General features: G+C 42.9%; 1 protein-coding gene across 2 annotated transcripts in view; it reads right to left on the bottom strand.

Annotated features, from left to right (window-relative positions):
- The window catches only part of LOC308533911 (uncharacterized protein C1orf21), a 174127-nt gene that overhangs the window by 101220 nt on the left and 48823 nt on the right, over window positions 1-24084 (bottom strand). The window contains exons 1-2 of one of the 2 annotated variants that reach the window (XM_081112133.1): window positions 3393-5047; window positions 2213-2432 (exon numbers count right to left, since the gene is read on the bottom strand). In XM_081112133.1, the coding sequence (XP_080968259.1) occupies window positions 2213-2306 (94 nt within the window). In that variant the 5' untranslated portion in view covers window positions 2307-2432; window positions 3393-5047. Of the gene's footprint in view, window positions 1-2212; window positions 2433-3392; window positions 5048-24084 lie in introns of those variants that run through there. The other variant, XM_081112132.1, reaches the window with a different exon arrangement.

Here is a 24084-nt window from a genome sequence, read left to right as displayed (position 1 = left end):
CTCCCTCCTTGTATTCCTGCAAATGTTTACTAGAGAGAATAACGAGATGACAAATGCAGGAGTGAATAAAACTTCAATATGAGTATTAGGAGGATACAGAAAAGTTAGAGGCCGCAGCTGCACTTTATGGCATGGGCATGGATGGCGTGGAGCCACACAGACTGGGCAGGCTCAGGCTGGACTGGATAATCAGCCTCAAGTTTGGACCCTTCTCTACATCCGCACCCTTGCCATGAATGCACTGTGGTTGGATGTACTTCTCTCTCTTGTCTCTGAAACTGTTCACGTGACTTGACTTGAATGTTGGTACCAGTGCCAGCTCTAAGCCAAGCTTAAGAGGCACCCAGTGTATCGCTTGCACATTTGCCCTTTGCAAAAGGAGGGCATGCCCCCTTGGCTCCCTGGTCCCAGGAGGAAGATGAAAGACATGGGGCAGAGCCACTCCAGCTGACCCACCAACTCGTGATTGAGACAGACGTGCTCACTGTTGAATGCCGCTGAGACCCGGAGGCAACAACTGCCCAACACAAGGCTCCTTTATTAAATACTAACATTTGCAAAATACACATGGTACTTTCAGGCAATAGAAAGTCTTCTCGGCTATGAAAGTTGTAACTAAGTTAGCAAATGGATGTTTAGGTTCCAACGAGCCATTTTCCCAGAAACTGTGGTTTCAATGATCTAGATTCTAGTTTTATTAAGATGCTGTGTTCCTGGTCTCCATAGCTCGAAAGCCTATGTAGTCATCACTAGAAACAAACTTGTTCCAGGAAACTAGTACTTCTTTTTAATTTTTATATTTGTTATTGATTCCAAAGAGGAATGGAGAGGGAGAGAGAGACAGAAATATCAATGATGAGAGAGAGCATCAATCATCGATCGGCTGCCTCCTGCACGCCCCACACTGGGAATCGAGCCTGCAACCTGGGCATGTACCCTGACTGGGAATTGAACCGTGACCTCCTGGTTCACAGGTCAATGCTCAACCACTGACCCAAACTGGCCTGGCTAGTACTTCTTAAAGAAACAAAATCCTCCTCCCCATGTATACCCGTCCACCACAAGCAGAGCATTGGGCCTTCCATAGCATTCCCAACTCGTCACCCAGGGACTGAACCAGCCATTACCCTGGATCAAAGCCTAGAGGCTCTAAAGGCAGTAGAATTGTGTGACAATGACTGTGTAGTGCAACTTCAGCTGATTGCATGGAAACATTATTTCAATGAGATTCTTGATCAAACATGAGATCAAGAGGTACTTTTATGAATACAAGTGCCATGCAAATGCCAACTAGTGCGTATTACTGCTCAAGTAACTCAATAAAAACTGCTGCAGCTGCCTTGTACTAACTGGAATTTTGTACTAACACACAGACCATACTTCATCAGAGCGATACTTGATCTTCCAAGGAAAAGCTTAAGGTCAGGTGAACTCCAAAGCCTAGAAGGGGCCGGGCAGGCAAAGTCCCTGGGCAGTGAGTGAACTGACCACCAGGGAGGCTTCGTGGTCACTGGAGGTGACAGCCTGATGCAGGGGAAACGCTACCCACTCCGCCATCCACACGCTTTACCAGCTCACAGCTCCATTTTGAAATTGAAATCCATTTTAATAAACACTGTCTTTATAATTATTCAAAGCATGTGTATACATTTTTGAGAGGCACCCTGTATCTGCAGGCCAGATGTGGCCATAAGTTGGCAGTCTGTGACCTTCTCACTAGATATTCTACAGTCACCTTGAAACATCATAGAAAGGCCAAAAAATGATTATTCGATTCATTGTATTTGTATTTGTGACTCAGAAATGTTATCATTCACATAAAGAATAACTCTATTAACAACCTCCCCCCCGAAACGCTTCATTCTCTCATTTATTAATCCTCACCCTCTTCACTTTTGGACCTGTTTTCAGGCTTATAGTTCTGCCAGGACACCCTGTGGATGCTGTCCCATACACCTATTTATGTCCTATTGAAAACTTGATTTAAATGCTAGCTTTGGCATAAAACCCTCATGGTCCTCCTCGAAGCCCCCTACGAATAAGTTATAATGAAAATTGTCCAATGTATGAGATCTGCATTGATTTCTCTCACATCTCAGCCCTTCCCCAACACCCCCCAAATGGTATAACATCATAACACTACAAGGATTCACTCCCTCGAAAGTGAAAGGCCTGGATCAACAGGTCAAGACTAAAGTTCAAGGGCACTCACCGCCAAACACATCTCCGTTCTGGTAGTTTTTCCCTTTCTGGGCTTCCTCTTCGTTTTGAACAGTGGCAACATGCTTGGCGGAGGCACAGCCCATAGTCTCATTCGCTCAGCTTCAGCCGGGCTGAACTGCAAATCATCTCTACAGACACGGGGACATTTTTCTTCTCTTTAAACACGAAGAAAATCCGCCTTCCTGCTGAGTGGGTCGAGATGTGCGCACCTGCCAGAAGCAAAAGCTAGATCAGAATGAGTGAGACAAAGCCCATGTCTGGGAGTCTTGCTGTGCTGTGGGACAAGGGATGTACCAGAATCCCTGCACGGCCTCACTGTGCTGGGGGTGGCACTGAGCCCTGCAGAACGCAATGCAACATGGACCATCCTACCTGATCCCTGCTCAGCAAGCAAGAGCAGAAGGCATGGACCCTATTCCACACGTGGCTGAACTCTTTAAGGAGATAAAAATATAGATACATATTTATTTATTTATTCAAATAAATATGGGAGTACTATTACTTGGCAGACACAGGCAAGCACGTTTGGTAATGTTCTGGAATATCAGAAGCCTTCAGAGGAAGGAAAGCGTGCTCATGAGATGCACATCATTTGGGCGGCTGGAGAAAGTTCTTCTTCCCCATCCTGCCCTGCAGGCCTGACCTCAGCTTCTCAGATTTTGCCAGGAGGAGGTGGCCTTCCTCCTGGACCATGGACTAGTTTACACATTCCTGGTGGGTTCTGCAAATAATTCAGCATTTTATTTGACCGGAGGTGACATTGTTTTGTAGAATGAAGGAAGGAGATGAGGGCAAGGACTTCAATTTACTTTTGTCCATTTTCTGATTCGCTAGCTGAATGTTTTAAGGACTGAGCAATGTAGAAATGTGAAGAAAACAAAGCAGCTGTCTATCTCTTTCAGAGTCTTGTGTCTCCATTTGATCTCTGATGAACGACAAAGGAGATAATCCCCTGGTTAAGTGAATTTACCGTCCCCCACCCCATCCAAGGTCATGGCCCAAATGCTCAGGGTTTGCTCTGCTCAGCTTGCTCATTTTTATTTATTTTACTCTTTCATTATCCGTAACCTGTCATTGTAGATGACTTACTCCAGTCTTATGGATGTTTCCTTTGGACCATCTACCCATTCACTCATCTCCATCCATCCCACCGTAATACAGGCCCTCACCTACTCACGCTCATGGCAGGAAAAGCAGCATCAAGCTACTGCTCTTAATCTTCATTAGCACCCTCCTCTCATGACTCTCCTGCCTCCTTTACAAAGAATTGATGCTTCTCAGTCCCAAGAACAGATACCAAAACGCAGCTGCAGGCTTCCTCTTCCAACAAGATTGCTGCCCCCCTGAGCCCCTCTTCCTAGAGAGTGAATGACATGTATCAATCGGTGTCATGAAATCAAGTCATTTCAACCATAAAATCTCAGCAAAGGGAGGTTTTTCAAATTACCCTAACACTACAAGTTAATTCTGAATCAATCTAACAAATGAACTGAGATACAAAGGTAACGTTCTTAAATGGAGCCAAGCAAATGCAAATTTCAATATACTAGTAAACTCTACGGCTACAACACTGACCATGTCTTTGCATAGTTTTCAGACTATGTTCTATCACTGGTTGTATGAAGTCATTAACAGTTGGTAGAGTTTTACAAACAATAAAGATTCTCCCCCTGCCCCCAGCCAATGCTTATCATTTTTCTATATTATTAGGTAGCCTCGTATTAAAACATTTTCATGGTTTTAAAGCTATATGGAACACACACATCCCTATTCTTATATTTAGCAATAATGCCATTAAAGAAACAGTATTTTGATTTGATGGTCTATTCATACTGGGCTATAAAGCTTAGGGACTTGATGGGGTACATGTGCTCACATTCATTTTAAAAAAACCACACAATACAGTGTAGTAAATGCCACGATAGAGGTTTCATAAGAATCTATGACAATGCAGAATTCAAAAAAGGAGATTAAAGGATGACAGGGCAAAGGCAGGATTAAAACAGGAAGTGCTATTTTGTAGGGTCTTAAAAGTTTGGTAGAAATTTGCCAGGCTGAGATGGTAGCATCATCCACACGTAAGGAACTGCCTGGGCTAAGATACTAAATAGAATGTGGAAGAGCACAGTGTGTGTGTGTGTGTGTGTGGGGGGGGTCCTGGAGGAGGCCTTGCTAACTTTATCCAACTTAAAGATAAACTGAATAATGTCATAAGATATAGAAAGCCTCATTCCAAATTTTTGTATAATAAAACATGGGATCTCTTTATTTTTAAATGTATTGGGGTGTACTGGTTAATAAAATTATATAGGTTTCAAGTGTACAATGCAATAATCCGTCATCTGTATATTGCATTGTATGCCCACCACCCAAAATCAAATCTCCTTTCGTCACCATACACTTTCTGATCCCAACTTGAGCATACCTTGAGAGATATTAAATGAGTAGTGTCCAAATCCATTCTGTCAATCCATCATGGTTTTCAAAGAAACATCATTGACATATGAGACAAGAAGAACTATAGGAGTCGGATTCAGTTGTAAGGGTAGAAGAGGGACTCCTAACCAGGTGGCTGCTAAGGGTTGTTGTGATTGCTGCTGCTGCTGCTGCTACAGGTCTGCATTCCCCGCCAGCACTTCTCAGGGCGCCACCTCTTCCTCCACTCCTCCAGCATGACCAGGGAAGATCGCAGGTGTGGGCTCCCAGAATGAAATCCTCCCTTTTTAAAAAGGAATGTGGGCAAACCACCTCACACGTAGGTGAGCAACCGACTTGAAAGGAGAAACCTCACTTGCCTCCCTGTCTGTTGCCACCTCTTCCAAATAAACGAAGTGAAAATAGGAGGGAGAGCGGGAAACCTAACAAAATTCCCAAAGGACAGGGGAAATCCCATGACAATTCACAGTTGTCCACTCTGGGATTCTCTCTTTCCTCATACGCTGTATCTCAGACGTGAATTACCCTTTGCTACCTACCTCTGAAAAGCACGGTGCAGTGTTTTAAAGTTGTGTTTGTAGCAAAAATCTTATTGACTTAAAAAGTTGAAATCACATGAAAATCAAATTCATGGCAGCAAGCTAACAAACATAAAACATCCTCTATAATAAAAGCCTAATATGCAAATTGGCCAAACAGCGGAATGACCGGTGGAACAATTGGTCACTATGATGTGCACTGACCAGCAGCCAAGGCAGGTGCCAGTGGGGGTTCCCCCCATTGCCCCACCGGTCTCCCCACAGAGGGAGGTGACCAGCGGCAGTGGGGGGCAGGGCCAGCGAGCAGGCAGCGCCAAGCTGGCCAAGGCAGGTGCCAGCGGGGGCCCCCTGATCACTCTGCCTGTCGCCCCAAAGATCGGCCCTGATTGCCGGCCAGGCCTAGGTGCCCTACCCATGCTCAAATTTCATGCATCGGGCCTTTAGTATAAGAATAATTTTTAAAGGCCTTCTCTGTTATTCATGCATGGAGGTGAGGGGCATGTTACCATCCAGATTAGATGGGATTTATATTCAATTGAAGTGATCACTCAGGACGTTCCCATGTATTATGTTTTAAAACACAAACACTATTGCTCAATAGGAGCACTCTCCAAATCATAAATAGGTGTAGATTTTGTTTTCAAAACATACACACTATATATTTTACAGCGATAATATCAAGACTGATGTTTTTAAATTTTACTTCATCTAACTATATATTAATATCTTGCCCATCTTGAAGGTGATTTAAAGCCATTTGAGAGGCATCATTAAATCTCCGTAAAACTGATGGATCACTGGGGAAAGTGTTTTACTATGCCATTTGCATCCTGCACATAAACAATTATCCAATCACTCATTCATTTAATCAACGGATAACTGACAGACATGTGTTTGGTGGGTATTGGGGATAAGCCAGGATAAGGTTTTCCTCTCAGTCCCCACAGAATATGAACAGAGAAAGGAGATCATTAGAAATGTTAGGGAAAGAAATAGAATATTGGGGACGAGCTATAATTATAAGAAATATCAATCATGATGGTTCCGTTCTGTATAGAGAAAGCACATTGTAACCGGGCTGAGAGTTGTACACCCTGGGACATGGGAGTTAACTTCGGAATGCAGTCCATCCCCCTTTTCTGAGAACTGCCTGGATTAATAACTTGGTTGCTGAAACAATCCGGTCCCCCGAGGCACCCTCCCTCTGTGACTCTGCCCCCTCTCCAAACCACATTGCCTGTAATCTGTAACCTTTATACCTTGCCTACTTCCCATGCCTGTAATTCCTACTTTCCCGTGTAATCATTGTCCTTCTACCCAATATAAGCAGCTGGTTTATGGGGAAGGGTAGAGCAGATTTTTGTGGATGACCTGCTGGCATTATTGGAATAAACACTCATACTTTGTATATTATGACTCAACGCTGTCTCTGCTTAATTGGCTCAGGTGGTGACAGGCAGCCTGGACCCATTGGTTGACTGATTTCAGAAAGACCAGTTTTACAGCAATGTGGTTGGTACACGTATTGCAGGTTAAATACAGGATGACAGGGGAGTTCGCCCCAGGGCACCTGATTCAGCCTTGGGAGAAGGAATGTAAAGGAGGTAGGGTTCCTGGTTTGAGACTTGACCAGGGAGGGAGAGAAGGAGGGAGGGAAGGAAGGAAGGAGGGAGGGAGGGAGGGAGGGAGGGAGGAAGGAAGGAAGGAAGGAAGGAAGGAAGGAAGGAAGGAAGGAAGGAAACACTAGAACACCCCTAAACTGCATCTTTTATAGCCTGATGTAGTCAAGGTTTCATTTCTACTGAAAACTCTCTTACTTGACCTTAGTCCAATCAAGACCTCAAATTGAACAGATCTTAAAAAATGTACCCCTACAATGACTGCTCCAGTAATCTGCGCAAAAACATTTCCCCTCGGTTTGTACTATCCTTCACATAAACACTAGCATAATTTTTTTATCTTCCATTTTTTCCATTAGCTTTGCTCAGCCTTTCTCTCCCAACCCCCACCCCCTCCATTCATCTACCTTCTTGAAACCACACCACTTAGCGAGGTAAGTCTGACGGTGCAAACGAGCAACGAGCATGCAGAGACCACAACATGGGCAGATCTGAGCGTCTCGTTTTCACATATTGTTATGAACACGATGCTATTTCTGAACTCACAGGTCGCAGCGTGAGAATTAAACTGGAACATCTCTTTGATGTCTGATGGAAGCTTCGAATACCAAGCCCCAATGATGATTTTTTTAAAACTAAATAATCTACATGATAGGATCCGTCAGCTCCTCTAAAACCGTGGGGTCTAATGAACCGCCCGTGGCTTTGTGTACAAGTTTCCCCAAATGGTTGTATGGCTACATAACCTGTCCCATGGAATAAGACGTTCCATATTCACACATGTACACTTTTTTTTTTCTTTTGGTAAGAGCACAAGTTCTACTCTCTTAGCAAATTTCAATTATACAAAACAGTATTATCATATAGGCACCACATTATATTTATATACATTAGATCTTCAGACTTTATTTATCTTCTAATTCAAAGGGTACAAGTTTGTACCTTTTTACCAGCCCCTCCTTATCCGCCACCCCCACCCCCAGCCTCTGGCAACCACCACTCTCTACTTTCTGTTTCTAGGAGTTTGACTAACGTGATATTATGCAACCATACAGCGTTTGTTTGGCTTTTATTTTACTTAGCATTATGCCCTCAGGGTTTATCCATGTTGTTGCAAATGGCAGTATTTCCTTCCTTGTAAGGAAATATATCACATTTTCTTGATTCATTCACCTGCTGATGGACACTTCGGTTGTATCCATACCTTGGCTACTGTGAATGGTACTGCAATGACTATGGGAATGCAGCTCTCTCTTCCAAATAGCGGTGTCCTTACCTTTGTATATACGCCCAGAAGTGGAATTGCTGACGGCTTTTTTCTTTACCTTAATGTTTTGAACTGAAGGAATAGTTTTATCAAAAAAACGACTTTTATGAAATTGGGAAGAAAAAAAATAAGCAACATCTGTTCTTAGAAAAATCAAAGATACCTGACCCTATTTTAAAAAAAAAAATCCATGGGAAAATATTCATATTTACATAATATGATGGATAATTTCACTTTCCAACAATCATTCAGGGACTTTTTCATTTTGGATAGAAAAGCCAAAAATATTACAAACAGTTTCCTTGTCAAGAAAGATACTTCTAAAAAATGAATTAACAGTGGTAAACTCCATAAAGAAATCCTAGGCCAGAAAGAATATGAATTTACCACATGCAGCTTAGAGGACTGAAGAAAAATCAAATTCTGATTGCAATGGGCACCCTGAAAGCTGTGAAGTCAGCAGTTAAGGAAAAGAAACACTCAAAGTCACTAATCATCTGAGAGATGCAAATCAAAATGACAGTGCAGTACCATCTCACATCCCTCAGAATGGCTATCATCAACAAATCAACAAACGACAAGAAAAAGGAACCCTCGTGCACTGCTGGTGGGGATGCAGACTGGTGCAGCCACTGTGGAGAACAGTATGGAGTTTCCTCAAAAAACTAAAAATGGAACTCCCATTTGACCCAGTGATCCCACTTCTAGGACTATATCCCAAGAAAACAGAAACACCAATCAGAAAGGATATATGCACCCTTATGTTCATAGCAGCACAATTTACCATAGCTAAGATTTGGAAACAGCCTAAGTGCCCATCAGCCGATGAGTGGATTATTAAAAAACTGTGGTACATCTACATAATGGAATACTATGTTGCTGTAAAAAAGAAGGAATTCTTACCATTTGCAACAGCATGTATGGAACTGGAGAGCATTATGCTAAGCAAAATAAGCCAGTCAGAGAAAGATAAGTATCACATGATCTCACTCATTTGTGGAATATAATGAACATAAACTGATGAACAGAAATAGAACCAGAGACATAGAAGCATCGAACAGATTGTCCCACCTATGAGGGAAGGCAGGGGGTGAGGGGATAAGAAATCAACCAAAGGACTTGTATGCATGCATATCAGCATAACCAATGGACACAGACAGTAGCGGGGGTGAGGGCATGTGCTGGGGGGTGGGAATGGCTGGGGAGAGGTCAATGAGGGAAAAAGGAGACTCATGTAATACTTTAAACAATAAAGAATTTAAATTTTTTTTAAAAAAAAGAGGAAAAGAGACAGCCACATTATTAATAGATCAGGAGCAAAGTACCCCTTTCTTCCTCTGATTAAAAAGGGAAATCAAGATAAGGCGATATCTGAAGACTGCTTTCTTTTATTGAAGAAAGAGTCAACATCTAAGCTCCGTAGAGAAAAAAATATATGTATAAATAACTAATCAGTCTGTTTGCCCATCTGCTCTGCTTCACTCAGATGAGTGTTAATACAGCAGCCCGCTGGGAGGAAGGCCGGCGGCCTAAAGGGATGTCTAGTCATGAAGCTCTTGTATCCTAGGGCTACTGTTCCCCCCATTTCACACTCCACTGTGCACATTAAAAATAACACATGAAGAGATGCCACATGTGACATGAGAATAATCTGGGAAAGTCAGGCCTTCCTGGTACAAGCAATTGCTGGCATCAGAGGAGATATTCGTTCCTCGCCTCACACTCATTCGGTGGCGTGATAATCAACAATACGCTATTATCCCCAAAGAAATGGGAAGTGTGGCTTCTGCTTTCTTTATGGGAAAACTCTCACTTCCCCAAATAATAATTGTATGGAGGTGTCTCTCAGAAACAAGACATCCCAGGCAAGATGATACATTTCTGCTGGATTTTCTGCAGTGAGGGGTGGGGGTGGGGAGGCAAGGTGACAAGTGGCAAGAGCGCTGGAATGGGAGTGGGCTCAGGTCACCTGCCTGCCTGGGTACCAAGGCTGGACTTCCTGTGTCTGATCCTTTCTCTTTGATTCTATGATCTACCTGAAAATATGACCAAGTGATGCTAAGAATGAAATTACCCCTTACAAAGCGGACATTTCTTTTATTTACATTTATTTATTTATTTATTTATTTATTTATTTATTTATTTATTTTTATTGATTTTTGACAGAGAGGAAGCGAGAGGGATAGAGAGCGAAAAACATCAATCAGCCGCCCCCTGCAAACCCCCCACCGGGGATGTGCCCGCAACCAAGGTACATGCCCCTGACCGGAATCGAACCTGGGATCCTTCAGTCCACAGGCTGAGGATCTATCCACTGAGCTAAACCGGTCAGGGCCAAAGAGGCCATTTCTTACCTGAAGCCAATTTATTTACAAACTTTGCTTCAACGCTTACCCAATTAGGACATCCTTGCAAGTTTTTGTTTTCCAAAACATTTCCTATGAGACCTAAAGATTATCACCAGTGATGTTTTGGCCCAAGGATGTTGATTTTAATGATGCATAAAGTGAAAAACAAAACAAAACAAAAAAAACACGAACAAAGCTTAGTTCTACCATTTCCTCTTTTCTATCCAGCTTTTAATTAATAAAAATTAAATGCATTTTAAAACTATTTCTTGTAGGAAGCTGGTTAGAAAAAGTTTGTGAAATAATTGTTCTTCAGCTAAGGATTTAAGAGTTTGATGCCTTATCTTGCACCTGCAATCTCTACTTCTGCATTGCCTGCACATATGCTCACACAGGTTCATGCATGGCTGGCACTATTTCTGGAAAGGCAAGAGAGAAAAACACGACATCCTGATTAAAGTCACCCATCCCACACCAGGGAGAACCTATGCAGAATTATGTTGTTTCTAGAATTGCTCCTCAGTGATCAAAGCCAATGGCAGATATTCCTGGACTTTGAGTTCTCTGACTTCTTCCCACTTTCAGGATTCAGAATTCCAAGAGTATTTGCAGGAAGCTGTCTACCTGTGTCAGTGGGAAACCTTCTGCTTCATGACACCCAAGACAGGGACCTCTTGATGGCTCCGCTGCTGGTTCCCCTTGTCACTGGGACAAAACCATGTGATTTCTTTGTCAGGACCCTTATAATAACAGCAGTTTCCCCTCTTTTGAAAAATTGTTTTGTAAATGCAGGTAGATAATGAAATGCTTTGAAAAGCACTTATAAACGCAAAGTAATATTTTCCTGCGCATACTTTCCTGTGCCAGGTGTGAAACATTACCTTTCAAAGCCATGGCCTTTCACGAACACTGGGTGGAATCAGTTTGCCCAGAGGACTCCTGTAGGCAGCCCCAGAGAAAATGCGCAAAACAGACGGAAAGGGAAAGACAAAAATAGAGAAGTGACAAGACACTGAAAGCAGAATAAGTGTGAATTACTATAAAAGCACAATTTGATTTTAATGTAAACAAAGAAGTCATGATCCTTCCTGAATAGCCGTGAAGAACATTCTGGGTGATCTGCATGTTGAAATGTATTGTGAAGAGCAGATATGATTCCTGCCCTTGAAGGGCTAAGCATTCAGACACAGCTAACAGATCATAAGCAATAAAATAAAATTCCAGCCCACCTCCTGGTGTGGCTCAGGAGTTGAGCTCCGACCCAAAGTTCAATTCCTGGTCAGGGCACATGCCTGGGTTTCAGGCTCGATCCCCAATAGAGGGTTTGCAGGAGGCAGCTTATGGATGATTCTCTCCCATCATTGATGTTTCTATCTCTCTCCCTCTCTCCCTTCCTCTCTCTGAAATCAATAAAAAACATATTAAAAATAAAATTCCAATGACTAATGCACACCACAGGGAAAGAGAGGATCAGAGATGTTCTCGAGAGTCATAGGCTACTTCAAGTTAATTAAATTAGTGCTTGCCTCAGCTTTATTTTATGCAACAAGAGATGTAAGAACATCAGCATACTGTGCTACTCTTAGACCTTCAGAGAGCATTGACTGATGAGGACAGTGAAACAGATGACATGGCACTTTTGAGCTACTGATACTCTTTAACACTATAAAGTACAACGGAACTGTAGTTGGACAAACCCCTTGCAAATGTGAATGTCACTTTCATGTGCCAAGGACAAGAGTCAAATGCCACTGATCTTTGTCTGATGCGCACATGGGAAAAGCACGCATAATGTTTTCGTCACGCAAGTAAGAGCCTCAACTTTACACAAGACTCCTGGGATCCAAGCATTTTTTTACTCAATTCCCATCTCTAAGCTTAATACCGGCCTGGCTCATACCTCAGCCTTAAACTTCTTACTGTGGTAGATAAAAATAAATACAACCAACAGACACAAAATATATGAATTATCTAAACTAATCATTAGGAGCAAATGTGAGAATCATTTGCAAACCAAAAGAAAAGTCTGCTTATATTTTATTTGAAGACTATGGTATTAATATTTGAGTGTAGGTATATTTAATGGCCTCAGAATTGTATACTTTTAACAAAGTAATGTAGTAACACTTTGAAAAGATCTGAATCCTAGAAACTGATAAACAGTATTTCCCTCAAAAATCTAAACATGAGTCCTTCTTCCCTCCCCGAATAACCTTTCCTCCTTTTCCCCCCTCCATACTAAAATAAATGAAATCACCATTAGAGACTGGTGCAAACTCTGATCTAAGATCTCTCTCTTTCTCTGTGCCCTACCTCCGGCTACACTATCCTAGGTCTGAGAAGGCGTCAACAATGATCCAATGATTGAGTGAGCCCACCACGCCTGTTGGGCAGAGCTGCTGACTCAAATAAGCAGCCCTAAAGGTAAGCCTTAGCTATCTGTCTTCCAGAGCCTCCGAGTGCCATCCAGAACAGCTCAAGATCTGGAAGTGCCTGAAAACTTAAAGCAAAAAGGTAAAATATTTTTGTTGGTGAAGGACTTAGTGTCTCTTTCTTCCTCACTCTCACACACACACCATAAAAGATCTACAGACACAAAGACCATATCCAATATTTTGTGGTTTTCTGAGGGAAAGGGGTTGTGTGGCTTTGGGTCAATTACTCACTTCACAGTGCCTTGGGTCCTCATTTATAAGATGGGATAGGACTGCATGAATTTTGAGGAGGAGTCGATGAGCTGATAATACATAAAGTGCTTAGGACAGCACCTGGCAATCAATAAGCAATTAACACCTAACAGTTATTGTCATCATCATCACCATCATCATTATTATTTAGTGGGATGGGGATGAACTTTAAGAAGAGAGGGGCAGAGGCAAAAGAGACTAGAAAGAAGAGATGGGAAGAGAGATGAGAGGTGAATGGTGGCATCTTGATGGCCTGAGGAATTGCCCCCAAATAAGCAGGCGACTGAACATTCTGTAATAGAAGCTCAGGGTCCAGGTGCAGCCCGTGCAAAGAGAACCCTGAGCAGCCTGTGCTTCTGTAGTGTTGGGGGTGGGAGGTCAGCCTCTGTGTGGCACCTCCCAGGCCTTCGAAGATAAAGGCTGCCACGTGTACACAAGCTGAAGGTCCGTGAGCTCTCCCAAGCTTTGTCACAGCTTCAGTGAATGTGCAGCTCCCATCGTCCTGCTATTATGTGTTTGTGTATCTGTCTTTTCCACCAGGTAGATTTCCAAGGTCACAATCATGCCCTAATTATTATTCTCTCTATTCCCTCTGGCACAGGTCAGGCACACAGTAGGTCTGCAACAGATGTTGAGTGAATGAGTTCTCTTATAAAGCTCCTCTCACAAAGAAATGTTGAGGGCTTTTAAGAAAGGGTGCTCTCCTCACACCATGCCCTAGGTCACCTGCATGGACACTAATTTCTTGAGTGCCTCACCAGTGACTACAGTGAAAGATATTCATCTGAGCCATCATAGATGATTTAAAATTATATACAATATATGATTTAAAAAGCTAGGAAGAGAATAATATGTAATATTATACTAGTCTAATGCAATTTTGAAAGCTTTTGGCACTTATACTGTTGGCTCTAATCTTCCCCAGATAACTACATTTTTATTTATTTCAATAATCATTTTGGGGGATTGGGAGACTTATTTAGCTCTCAACATTCCATTAGGGACCAGAGACTCCAAAATGGATGTACATTTCCTGACTTTCGATTAGAATCTAGGGATGTTTAGCAGTGCTTCTAAAACTCAGCCCCCCCTGGAAAATGAAGGCGTTTTTTGGCTTGTATGTTTTTTGCTTGTTTGTTTGTTTTTGCTGAAATTTAAATATTTGATCAGCTCTTCAAGACAAAGAACGATTTAAGAATGATGTCCTTAGAAAACCAAACAAATTGAAACTATAAATATCATTTCCGGATAGAATAAATCAATGCCCCTTTAGCCTACTGAGTTTAAAACACACACACACACACACACACACACACAAAAACACACACACACAAACACACACACAAACACACACACACAAACATACACACACACAAACACACACACACAAACACACAAACACACAAACACACACACACAACAACACACACAAACACACACAAACACACACACACAAACACACACACAAACACACACAAACACACACACACAAACACACACAAACACACACACACAAACACACACACACAAACACACACACACAAACACACACACACAAACACACACACACAAACACACAAACACACACACAAACACACACACACAAACACACAAACACACACACACACAAACACACACACACAAACACACACACAAACACACAAACACACACACAAACACACACACACAAACACACACACACAAACACACACACACACAAACACAAACACACACACACAAACACACACACACAAACACACACACACACACAAACAACAACACAAAGGCACCTCAGTTTTCATGCTGCGCTCAAGAAACGCACGAGGCTTTCGGCAGCGCCATCGATCTTGTAGAGCTGGGCCAGAAGCACGTTCTGTGCAATCATCTACTTACAGAAAACAAAGGCAAGGAGCTGAGAGAAGAGACCCAGGAGGACAAAGCAGAGTCGGCTGAGTAATGGCCTCTCCTTTCTAACGTACCAGGAGATGCTCTCTCGCCCTGACGCGCTCACGCATGGCGCTGCCTCCCCTCAGCACCCGCCACATCTCAGCAGTGTCTAGCACGGGCTGAGGTAACAAAACCATAAAAGGGAGGACAAGCAGCTCTTCCCTCGTCTTGATGCTCTTCTTCAGCCACGGAAAAGCTATTAAAGAACATTACAGGGTTATAGGTTATGAGCTAGCATGACCTCATAAACGTTGCCAACATCTGTAGTCTACTCTGAAATAATTATTGTAAATCACCAGCCCAATGTTCCCCATCTGAAGTAGTATAATTAGTGAACGTGGTGTTCCCTCCTAGCAGATGTACTGAGAGACTGAGCCTAGAGTGACAGCTGGGGAGGACTGGAGGGCTTGGGCAGCAGCAGCAACAGGACCGGAGCCCACCAACAGGAGGGCGCAGTTGAGCATCCAGACCCATCAGCCGGCCCTGTTGGTGTGAACCGTCCAACAGACCCACATTCAGTCCCAGTCTAACACGTGGAAGCTGCAAGTCTTCCTCTGACTAGGGAACTAGATGCATGGCTTGATGATAAACCCTTTTCTTGGAGGAAGGCACGCCATATTCTATAACATTTAGGACTCGACCACATTCTATTCTGCCCAGCTGTCATGTGTGGGGGACCTCCAGAGTGTGGCCAGGTTGAGACAGCGTTGGTCCTGAATATGAGAAAGGCACATCTGGCAAGCTACTTAATATTCCTGTATCTGGGAGGGTGTCACCTCCACCATCGCCTCTATTACATCACTGTCATTACCACCCTGGGAAGCGAACTGCAAACATTTTCTAATTCCAAGATCTCCCTGAAACTTTTAAAGAATTTTTAAAATCCAAATTAAAATTTGGATTTGTAGATTACTTCCTGGGCCCAGCCTCTAAATCTCTCCCTTGTTCATCCGCCTCTTCTAGGACATATTTCTTTGGGAGTTTAGATTTTTTGAGAAAGGAAAATCTCACTTGGCATTGCTCCAATGGACATCAGGATAGTCCTACTGGTAGGTTTAAAAGCATCAGAGCATGATTAACAATTTTAGGAAAAAATCATACTTCTCATAAGTTCTAATTATCCCATGAATTTTCTAGGACAAAGACAAATTACAATTCCTAATGCACTAATTCTATCATCTCCTTCCTATAGCCCCAGGTCCTCCAGGGCTCACTAATGCCTCCGGGACTTTCAAGCTAGACATGTCCTCAGAGACCACTGAGGTCAAGGTTCTTAATGTTACAAATGAGAATACTGAAGGCCAGGGAGTTTAGGTGACTAACTCAGGACCTGCCAGGTCCCAGACCCATTGATCACGAACTGCACCTCTTCCTACTGCCTTAAGGTAACTAGTATCCTCTTCATCACATCAGGTGGTCTCACAGACCACCCTTCTCCTTCAGTGTTCTGCTCACACGCCCACCTCTCTCCCGATTAAGCCTTCCAGGAAGCAGCCTTCACACTATCCTGTCCTTTCCTTCCCTGTTCTGTCTTTCCTGAACCCTTGCTTATACAGTCAGTTATCTGGTATTTCTAAGACATCCCTCTATAGATACTAAGTGCTTTGAGGGAAGAAACCATCTCCTGTATTTGTCTCCGCTCCTATGTTGGGTGCCTAGTCAGAGAGTAGGAACTCTATAAACCTGTGCAGAATAGCAAGCAGTGGGCTGGCGTGGTCTTCCTACCTCTGCACCTGCTACCTTCCCTGCCTAGACAGCTCTCCTTCCTCACCTTTGCCTGGCTAACTTCTACTTTGTGTGAGCTGTCCCTCCTAAAAGGGCCCCGTGAGCCTGATAATTCCCCTTCCTAGCCCTCATATAGTACAGGATGCTTAATTCCCTAACTGCCTGTCTACCTCTTCCACAAATCTAGAATAGAAACTCCTTGAGAGACACAGGCTATGTTTCTTCCTCCCTTCTGTATCCCCAGCTTCTAACAATGCTTAGCTCGAAATATGTGCTCAATAAATAAATAAGAAATGAATGCCTCTTGAAGAAAGTATAAACTCCTCATGGGAATCAAGACTTTCCATCTACATCTCCAATCTCACCCAGCTGTTAACAGGGCAGCACTCTAGCCAGTCCAGTCTCTATCTACTAACCCCTGGACAGCGTTCATATTCTAACGCTACTGGTAAGTGCCTTAGCTCAGTTGTACCTTAAATAGGAAGTGCTCCCCATTAATCTGTGGTATTCAAATTCTACCCATCCGTCAAGGTTCAGAACAAATCTTATCACCTCTACAAAACCTTGCCCCAAGCCAAATAGATCTTCCCTTCTCCAAATTCATCAGCATGTGTCCATATGTACTTGTTGCTATGTGTCTTCCCATCTCAGTCTAACCTGGCCTGTGGGAATCCCCTCTTCCTGAAGTCAGCATTTACCGCTCATCTAGGAAATAATCATATACACAGTCTTGGCACATCACCTGTACCACTGTTTTATATTATTAACTTTTGTGCATTTTTGCCTCGGTGTCCTAATTCATTTATGAATTTTTCAAGGCAAGTCATGCTTTTGATGTCTTTGATCCTGCCCAATTCTTGGCAGAAAGTAGGAAAAGAGTATAAATATTTGTTACCCAGCACGTTGGCTAGAAAGCAAAAGTGTGCAGGCTGAGAGAACTATGGAAATTATGAAAAAGTAACTTTTTCCAAAAGTGCTATTGAAAATTTCGAATTATTAGAGACTGTTTAAAAGGTCAAATGTTGATAGCGTAATTACACCATAATTTGGTACAATTACTCTCTGAACTAATGTTACTTTTAAATAGAAACTTTTGTCCATACAATACAAAATTATGAATAGAAGAGAATATATAGAAGGAATGAAAAGAGAAAAAAAACCCAATACCCAAGATTGACACCCATACTTCTATACCTACTGGTGGGGGCGGGGGGGGGGGGGGGGAGGAGGGAGTGGCTGCAGCATCCACAATTGCATCAGTTAACTTTTATTACAAGGTCAAGTTCATGACTGAGTTACCATGATGGCCCCATAAACGCTGTCCAACAACTCCTTGCCTGTGAACAAAACGATTCTCCCAGTGTTGCAGACCGAGGAAGACAGAGAGTCAATTTCGTTTTCCTAGTCTGCCATAAACATTTCCTTATAATTATTTTTTGATGTACTGTTTCTAGCTATTTCATTATATTTATGCTATATCTCACCGTGCTCCTCCCCGAAATATACCCAGCAGCTGCTTTCAACCATAAATACAATTCTGGAACACAAATGCGTGTTCAGGATTCAAAAATTCAGGGTTCAGTAACCTAGCAACAGAATGCCAAGACCTCCGAATCTCTACCCTCCACTGCCACACATCCACATACCCCCAAGACATAGGCCTGCAAACCCACTGCTCAAATCAGGTTTGGCTGACCACAAATCAATACTGGCTAGCAATGGGAAGGTCACAAACACAGCAGCAGTCTTTTTGCTGGGCTCCAACAGCCTGAGCGTCAAGGACTATAAATAGGAAGTGTATACATTACTAGGGACCAGAGCCCATAAAGTGGCCAATTAGGATTCAGCCCTGGGAAAATCCAAATTAGCCAGCATCTATCACCTGCTAACAACCAACACCTCACACATGTCTTATATGCCAGAAGCTGAACACAGGGTTTTAGTGGAAACAAATAAACGTGCCCATTACCGGGAACGTTCTGCCAGATGAAGATGACAAGAGGGAAGGAAAGGGACACTTTAATGCTTTACTTTAATGAATTAGTAAAAGTCGAATTCTCATCTCCAAGACGTATTACAGGAAATAAAATGAAGACTCAGTTTAAGATAAGGCTCATATCCTCCTCTCTGCTGTTAGTTTTTGTCATCATTTCATCCATCTTGCTTTAATGGACCTGGGTTTCTGGGGGCATTTGTAGTGAAAGATCCTTCATTTCTTTAAAAATATACATATTTTTATTGGTTTCCCTTGCGTACCCCATAGTGAAGGTTATGATATAGGAAAAGAACATAACAATGTGAGGTTTTTTTTTAATGAACACTTCCACCAGTAGCAAAAATAAATGAAACATGGGAGGCTGTTTATTTGTATGTCAAAGAGAAAGTGAAATTCTCTATAAGGTGACACGACCATTTGTTTTCCCCGATGAAGCAAACAACTCAAATAGGAATAAAACAGGAGCACACCCTTCATCATTCATGGCGTAATGGGTTCTTGCTAGATTAACTAGTCCCCTTCCTTGTTAGACTCTCCCAAAAACCAGATGTACAATGACATCAGCAGAACAGCCAAAGATCATCAATCTCTGAGACAGGAAGTGCAGCAGCCAGACTTGCATCATTTTTTAAACATTGGCTGACTCCTGGCTGGTGGCTCTGGCTTTGCATGCAGGAAATGGGCTCACCAACAAGACATGTTTTGGGTAGCGGCAATGATCAGGAGAACCGATGGATGGCAGCGCCCTAGGACATGGAGCCCCAAACCTGCCAAAGCTCTCCACATCAGGGGGCTTCAGGTAAAAAATCATGAACCCATTGAATCCAATGCGAGGCACCCAATGGTGCTCCTCTCCCCTCCAACTCAACCACCCACATTTATTACAGGGTGGATGCCAACAACATTCTGTCAAGATGACCAAAGAGAGTGTGTAAGGCATTAGGGAGGCCTGTCCACTGGCACTCGCATAGTTCACTAAATGGACAGGACTCCTATGCTGCTTCTAAGAGACAAGTCAGTTCAAACCCTGGTGGGCTGAGTGCTCTGAGGTCCTAAGCAAGATGCCTGGCTACACAATGAACCACATGGGTGCTCCTGGATCCTGGGAGTGGAACAGGTGCTGACAACAAAAATGCCACCTCTACCAGCGATGCTCCGATGACGGCCGGCACGCGAGCATCACCATTTTCTATGGAGAAGACAACCACGAGACAAGAAAAATGGAGATAATTGGAGACAAGGGAGGACACCTGTCCTCAAGGTCAAACAGTGATGGAGAGCTACCGAATTCAGGGCACCCGCTGGCATCACAGATACAAAAACAACTGATGTTCCCACACCCTTTCCCATATGCAGAGCCTCTCACCCACACCACACGGGCTCTGTCATCTGCCAGCATCTTCCCTGGAGGAGTTAGAGGACAATGACAGCACAGCTCCAGAGGCCAGTAAAGTTAATCAGGTCGAGCGCGCCTCTGGAGAGACGATAAAGGGGAAATGCCACCTTCAGAAATGGAGGTAGTCACCTCATTTTGATTTCCTTTGCTTGAGAGCAGTACGATTTTACTGAACAACAACAACAAAAATCAATAAGAATATCAAAGCATCGTCAATGGTATTTATAACATCTCCGACCTTAGTGCCCCTTGCTGGCACACCCACAACTCAATCTCTGTTGAATGTCTATTGAAGTTACTTTTACTGGGGACGCAGACATCTATAAAGGAGTCCTGTTTCCCCTGACCATGCTGTAGTGGCCGCTATGAGCAGAGTGAGCGCTGGGGCTTGGGGACTCACTGAGTGACTTCCTCCTGCCTCTTGCTAGTCCCTCCCCCCACCGCAAACTATTTCTAGCACTGCCTTTCAACGTGATTTTGACTTAAATCTGTGGCGAAGACGTCTAGAGAAAAGCAGTGACGGTCTCCAATCCAGCACAGAGGAAATGTGTTTTCTCTCAGGGCGCTGGCTCGCTTGGCTTTCTTAGTGGTGGGAGGGGCTGCCTGCGAGCCCCCCTGTGGAAAAGTCCTGAAGAACAACAGAAGAGCAGGAGAGAAATGGGGTGTAAGGGAAAGACACGCTGAGCGGCTGGGGTGGGAGGTGGAAGGATCCAGGAAGCAGCCAGAGGAAGAGTGAAAGAAAGAAAAATCAAAGAGAAGGGAATGTGTGTAAAAGCTTTTATGAATGCTTTCCCTGGCAGGTCAACTCAACCTCTAGACTGCTCAGAGTATAAAATTTCAGAAGGCCTGTTGTGATCCTCACCACCACCCCCATTCTCCCCACACTGCATCCTCTCAGCCTGCCTAAAGTCTGTCTCTAGAACTAGAAACTGAGTGACAACTGCAGGGACTCGCCAATTCATTTCTTTTAAAAACAACAACAACAACAAAACACACAAAAAACTTTATCCCCAATTCCTAGCAAAGTGACTGATGCACAGAAGGTGTTCAACACATGTTTGCCAAATACCACGAATCTTGAAAATGAAGAAGGTGCTACTCAATGGATACTGGCCATAACAATCCCAGGGTAGCTTTGGGATCTTAAACTGATAGCACCACAAAGAGAAACAAAATCTTTAATAAGAAAGGAAAGGCATTCAGTCACTGGGGGATAAACAAGGAAAGCTGCCTGCAGGTTCTTCCACTATTCCGCATGGCCAAATCAGGCACTTTTATACCTGACACCCATCCTATGGGTACAGATGTAACACTCCGTACTCTTTGGACTACAGGTGTCTAGGCAAACCTTAAAAGTGTCTGATTCACCCTTCACCTTCCCCAGGAACAACTTGTGTGTTGGAAAAATACAGCCCATTCTGTTAGAGTAATGAACTTCTTGGATATCAGGCTATTTACTAAATAAATTACTTCCCAGACCACTTGCTAATCTTCTTTGTTAGTGAAGATGGTAGAAGCTGACATGAAAAGTTAGGGCCCTGGAAAAATCTCTATAATATTAACATTTCCAAGAAAGGAATCAAGATTCAGAAGCAAAAGTACTTCATAACAAACAATACCAGGCGACCTCCATAGAAGGCAGTGAAATAATATTTAAGTAAATATAATTACTACTAAGATATTCTGTTTTGTGGTGTGTTTTTTTTTAAGAAAGCATTTGCTTAGCTTTATTCAAAGAATGGGAAAACCTTTGATAGAATTACCTCTAAGACAGAGAAACTGGCTAGAAATACAAATACTACTCCAATTCCTATTTATTTAAATTTGCCACAAACTCATGTATGCAACAGTTAATTTCTCACTCTTTTTGAAGTTCCAGCTTCCATCCTCATTTTGTTTCCTGAAGCAAAATTTAATGCCCCTTAAACTCCAAGTTACTCTAAGTGTAATTCTTTTCATGGCATATCTTTAGAAATGAATGAAAATTAACTTCGTTATGAGGAAATTTCCAATCTCTTGTGATAACTTGCAAAAGCCAGATTGTTGTAAAAGTCAGCGTTGGTGTAAATAAATGAAGATGTAAAACTGAAATACTTTTGGAGTATTACTTCAAATTACAGCCAAGTCAAAACCATACCCACTTACTATTCAGTACACAAGTGCCAAGCATAATATATGGTTTTTCATTGCTTCAAATAGTCTAGATCTAGCAGTCTATATGTTAACTCCTTGAGAGAAGATTCCTTTCACTTGATTCCCAGGGGGACCCAGCACAGATGAATGAATGCCTAGGGGATTATTACAAACCTTTCCCCCCCTATCATTCTTTGGTTAAACTCCCCAAGAAAAGCAAATATTAGCAGAAGATGGGCAAAAGGGCAAACACCTAGAACAATCTATACCACAGACCACAAATTAGTGATACTTCCTCTACTGGGATCACTTGTCCAGCCCTCAAATACCTGGCCTCCAGACCCAAAGCTCCCAGAGGGCAGGGTCAGAGTCCCCTCAGCCATTCAGTCCCATATAAAGCACAGGCCACTCAACACGACCCACAGAGGCAGAACGGGACAGTTAAAAAAAACCTAAGCTTTGGAGTCAAACAGATTAGGGAAGACTCAGACTCTGCTGTTTACCAGCTATAAGGCCTGGGGAACATTAATTAATCTCTTTAACCTCAGTGTCCTCTTCTGTAAAATGGGTCTGATACCATCTACATTATAGGACATTTCTGAGCATGTGAAGCAAAGTCTACAAAGCAGCTGCCATGATCCAAGCACTGACTAGACACTTAATAGAAGGTAGCGATCTTATAAATAAGAGAATAAGCATCAGGAAGTGTATATGCCTTAAAATGATAAAATTGGCTATTATTGCCTGGATGGAGTTGCTCAGTGGTTGAGCATTGACCTATGTACCAGGGGGTCATGGTTCGACTTCCGGTCAGGGTATATGTGCAGGTGACGGGCTCAATAGCTGGTGGGGGGCATGCAGAAGGTAGCCGATCGATGTTTCTGTCATCATTGATGTTTCTATCTCTTTCTCCCTCTTCATACCTCTCTGAAATCAATAAAAATATTTTTAAAAATGGCTATTATTGCCTTAATGATCTTTATGCTAGGCTTGACTCCCATACCAAAGCCTCAGGATACTGAAAGTTGATGCAATCACAATTTCCCTTCATCTGTGTTACAGCCCACAACAAATCAGATTGAGAATGTGGGAAGCAAGCTCACTGAAAGCTGGCAAGATACCCATCAAAGAAGCACAGCGGAATCGTGAGCAGATGCAAGAGTCCAGAAGAGTCCGGGAAATGCAGTACAGTGGCAGCGGCTTTCAGGTGACTGAGCCCCAAATCCAACGTTCACGTAAATGATCACAAAGAGGTCAGATTGTCTGTGGTGGGTTGACTCCACTTTAGAAGATAAGAGAGATAAAAATCTATGTGAAAAACATTTCTATCCAACTAGTTAGCCCCTACGCCCTGCAGCTGAAATCCATGTTGTTCTCTTTCGGTTCCCACAGCATCCTGCTTGCTTTTCCACTGCAGGGCTCCTCACGGTCTAATTGGTGTTAGTCTCTGCATCGGTAGAGCATAAGTACCTTGGAGCAGGTAACCAGTTTTATCCATCTTTGCTCAGTAAGTATTTGTTGTCTATACCAATTTTCCCTTCAAGATGACAGATGCAATTCTAATCGCGACTATGTCCCCAACAAGTTCTTTCCTATGAGTAGGAATTAAATTCAGAATATTCTTTAAATATCTTCACAGTTTGCTACTTCGGCAGCAACACCATCTTCTTATGGAGTGTTTGTTTACAACTCTAAAATATTGGCAGCAGAGATAACGTCAACCAAATGATCGCCATCACCTTCCCCAGGAAGCTTCCCCAGATAACTT

This window comes from Myotis nattereri (assembly GCF_964212035.1).
Source record: "Myotis nattereri genome assembly, chromosome: 18".
In the NCBI taxonomy this organism is placed as follows: Eukaryota; Metazoa; Chordata; class Mammalia; order Chiroptera; family Vespertilionidae; genus Myotis; species Myotis nattereri.
Note: the sequence above shows the minus strand (reverse complement) of the source record. Positions and strands in the feature narration are given on the sequence as shown.